Raw genomic sequence first — 4,014 nt, 5'->3', positions numbered from 1 at the left:
TACCCGCGGGTACCCGCGTATTATAATTATAAATAATTATATCTTATATTTATATAACATTTTTATAAAATACAATTATTTTAGATGAAATAATTTCATATTTTTTTAATATTAATTCAAAAAAATTAAATTTATTATTATTTGTCTCTTATTATCTCTTTTGTTTTATATATTTTATCATAATTCATCAATTTTTATAAATATATCTTCATGTTTTAAAAATTTTATATATGAATATTGTTGTTTTTCTTAAATAAATCCGGATCCGGATATCCGCGAGTACCCGACTATTATTTCGGATACCCGTACCCCGGATACTCGTAAATACCAAATCCCGGATACAAATCTTATAGTTAAATACCCGAGTCTCTCGGATCCGAATCCAAATCTCTCGATTTTCCCGGGTATCCGACCCGTGCCCACCCCTACTCTCAACTTTGTGTTTTAAGGTGCCAACTCAAAACCTTCCTTTTATTCATTTCCCTCAATTTTCTAAAAAAATATAATTATCCATAAAACAAGGTGAAATTTAATTTTTTTTTATGTTTAAGACACTTATTATTTTCTGAATTAATTTAAAAACACATAGTTTAATAAAAATATAATTTTTTAGATATTTTATAAAAAAAATTATTTGGTTTCATTTATAGTTTGATATATAAAATGGATCTGTTGGGGCTGTTCACGTGAGGGAGGAAAAAGTTGACTTTTGGGTACATCCCTTTTGCAATGGTGTACAGTGTTATTAATACTTTTTTTTATATATATAATCCCAAAATTTACCTTGATCAAATTATATCAATATTAACATTATTTTAATTCTAAATTTATTTAAAATCGATCGTATAAATTTTTTGTTTCCAATTAAATCTTCTAAAAAATTAGAAAAGTCCAGATAAATGTTTCTACAAATTCAAATTTGGATTGATAAGGAACTTTACTCCATATCCACCTAATTTTGGATGTTGTTAAGCTATGTTGCATATAAAATCTGCATAATTTTGATTAGAATCAGAAATTTCGATTTTGATATATGAAATGGAATTGAATAATATATCAATAATATTCAAATTTTTTTTACCTCTTGTATTTATTAGTTTTCATTTAGTTAATCTCTATCAAATATGTATCGAACTTAATGTGCCTTTTGAATAAGCACGTTGTGGCCCTTGGGGTGGTTGGGTCATCGAACGAGACAGGTATGTTTCTTTATAAAAATAATTAACTAATATATTTATCTCATAGTTGATTTATTGTTTAATAATTTGTTAATTTAATATTAAATTTCAAATTGTTTTATTCGAGAACCTTCCTTATTTTTTTTAGAAAACTTAACTAATTATCATTTGGGGACAAAAATATCATTGAATGTGATAAATCCATTGGCTATTATTTATATTAATATAATTACCAAAGTGCAACTTATGAATGATGGTTAATGTCATTCTTTCACGATCTAACATTAAAATAAGCTTATATAAAATAATAAATTATTTCGCTTTCCATCTAAGAAAATCTATTAAAATTATTATGTTGAATTATTCTTGATTATTCCAAAACCAACAAGCCAAACACGATCATCGTCATCTGAAGCCAAATCGATCACAGCCGTCAGCTAGGATGAACTCCTTAATCAACGGCTTATATTTTTTCAGTTTTATAAAATATGTTTTTTATTATATTTTTCATTTGAAAAACTGCAAGACAGAAACAGTTATCACGAGGGAAAAGGCTATCTGACAACCAGGTCACGTTATCTTTTCTCATGGTCGAAATGATTCATTTTAATTTTTAAAATTTTAAATTTATTTATTAATTTTAAATACAATAAAGAAACTGTTCAATGTTCATATAGCCCGCCTATATAACCCCGTATTTCGCTCCTTTGAAAACTCCCGTTGTCTGAGCTTCACCGGCCGTTGTTTCTCCGGCGAGAGGATAGGGAGAGAAAGTGAGGAGAGAGAGAGAGAGAAGACGTGACCTTCTTCTTTATCGATCGTCTCAGTTCCTATTTCTCGCTCGATCTTCATCCTTTCCTGCCTCCGATCTTTCTTATCCAAATCAAAGGTAACAGATCTTCGATCTATTTTATTTTTGTTGATTATTTTCCTGATGGTATGATGCTTTGATCGATACTATCACTCGAAAGCTGTGTGGAGTCGAGTTTGCTCGAGTTTTTTTTATCGGTCAACTCTGAGAAATGTTTTGATCTTACTACGCAACGCAAGAGTATCGCACAGAATTGAATTCGAAAGCTGGTGATCATCTTGTGCTTGACAAAATTACCGTGGCTTGACTTGATCTTAATTTGCTTTTCTTCATCGTTAGCTTGTCTCGTGGTCTCTGCCCTCGATGGGTCCATGTTTAGATGACGAGTTTTCTTGATAATTATGATCTTTGTTCTGTAAATTATCTGGACATGGTTAAGAATTCACCAGAGAAAGCGGAACTTACAGTTTGGATGAATGTTTGATTATAGAATCTGTGGATAGATGTTGACAGAGGATTGTTCGAATCCTTGTTCTTTTTTATCCGGGTAAAAAGAAGATCATGTGTTAAGAAACTTACAAAATAATGAATGTTCTTGTAACATTTTTGTTATTTAATTCATAAAATATTGTTTCACATTTTTGTAAGCCTATAAATAGACATGTGTAAACTATTTTTCAAAATATACCAAAACAAGAAAGAAAGCATAATACAAATCAAATACTCTCTCTTCTTCATATATCTCTTTTCCTTCTTTATATCTCCTTTTAGCATTTTTAGTTCTTATTATTTTTACAACAGATCATACTTTCTCCTGAATATAACAAAGGTTCAAAATGGAGGTTTAATGTTGAATAGAAAAAAAGGATCTCTGATGCAGAATCAGAGGTTGTAACTTCTGAACGATTAAGCTTGTGTATCGATCTCGATTGTGAACGATTCAGGTACCCATAACAGCCAAATAAGGATTGATCTGGTGAGATTCATCTCTTTGTGTCCTGAATGCAGCTAGTAAACCATGGCCGAGGAAGCTGACATTCAGCCCATCGTCTGTGACAATGGAACTGGAATGGTTAAGGTTAGTCTCTTCCTTTCTTTAAGGTTTCTGGTTTTTTGGATGTTCTTAGTTGAGAAAGGAAAGTGTTTTGACGGTATACCAATCGCGTGTCCTATGCACAGGCTGGCTTTGCCGGTGATGATGCTCCGAGAGCAGTTTTCCCCAGCGTTGTTGGCCGGCCCAGACACACAGGGGTCATGGTTGGGATGAACCAGAAGGACGCATATGTCGGGGACGAGGCACAATCCAAAAGAGGTATCCTTACCTTGAAATATCCCATCGAGCACGGGGTTGTGAGCAACTGGGATGACATGGAAAAGATCTGGCATCACACTTTCTACAACGAGCTCCGCATTGCTCCTGAAGAACACCCGGTTCTCCTGACCGAAGCTCCTCTTAACCCAAAGGCCAACAGAGAGAAGATGACTCAGATCATGTTCGAGACCTTCAACTCTCCCGCCATGTATGTTGCCATTCAGGCTGTTCTCTCCCTCTATGCCAGTGGCCGGACAACCGGTTAGTATGCGCATCTCAGAACCGGAATCTCGTTTTTCTCTCCATAGTGAATTCTGATTGATTTCTCCTTGGACAGGTATTGTGTTGGATTCTGGAGATGGTGTTTCTCACACTGTTCCCATCTACGAGGGATTCTCTCTGCCACACGCCATTCTCCGTCTCGACCTTGCAGGTCGTGACCTCACTGATTACTTAATGAAGATCCTCACGGAGAGGGGTTACATGTTCACAACCACAGCCGAACGGGAAATCGTCCGTGACATCAAGGAAAAGCTTTCGTACGTCGCTGTCGACTACGAGCAAGAGCTCGAGACCGCGAAATCGAGTTCAACCATCGAGAAGAACTACGAATTACCAGACGGACAAGTCATAACCATAGGAGCAGAGAGATTCCGTTGCCCTGAAGTACTTTTCCAGCCGTCATTCGTGGGGATGGAGGCAGCAGGAATCCA

The 4,014-nt window shown here is 34.9% G+C and overlaps 1 protein-coding gene across 2 annotated transcripts in view; it reads left to right on the top strand.

Annotated features, from left to right (window-relative positions):
* The first annotated feature begins 1,885 nt into the window (after positions 1-1,885).
* Positions 1,886-4,014, top strand: part of LOC104815442 (actin-2) — a 3,221-nt gene continuing 1,092 nt past the window's right edge. Inside the window, exons 1-4 of one of the 2 annotated variants that reach the window (XM_010543821.1) lie at positions 1,886-2,067; positions 2,998-3,067; positions 3,169-3,562; positions 3,639-4,007. In XM_010543821.1, the coding sequence (XP_010542123.1) occupies positions 3,008-3,067; positions 3,169-3,562; positions 3,639-4,007 (823 nt within the window). In that variant the 5' untranslated portion in view covers positions 1,886-2,067; positions 2,998-3,007. Of the gene's footprint in view, positions 2,068-2,933; positions 3,068-3,168; positions 3,563-3,638; positions 4,008-4,014 lie in introns of both variants that reach the window. The other variant, XM_010543822.1, reaches the window with a different exon arrangement.

The sequence above is a fragment of the Tarenaya hassleriana genome, unplaced genomic scaffold (genome assembly GCF_000463585.1).
Source record: "Tarenaya hassleriana unplaced genomic scaffold, ASM46358v1 Cleome231, whole genome shotgun sequence".
NCBI classification, from domain to species: domain Eukaryota; kingdom Viridiplantae; phylum Streptophyta; class Magnoliopsida; order Brassicales; family Cleomaceae; genus Tarenaya; species Tarenaya hassleriana.
Note: the sequence above shows the minus strand (reverse complement) of the source record. Positions and strands in the feature narration are given on the sequence as shown.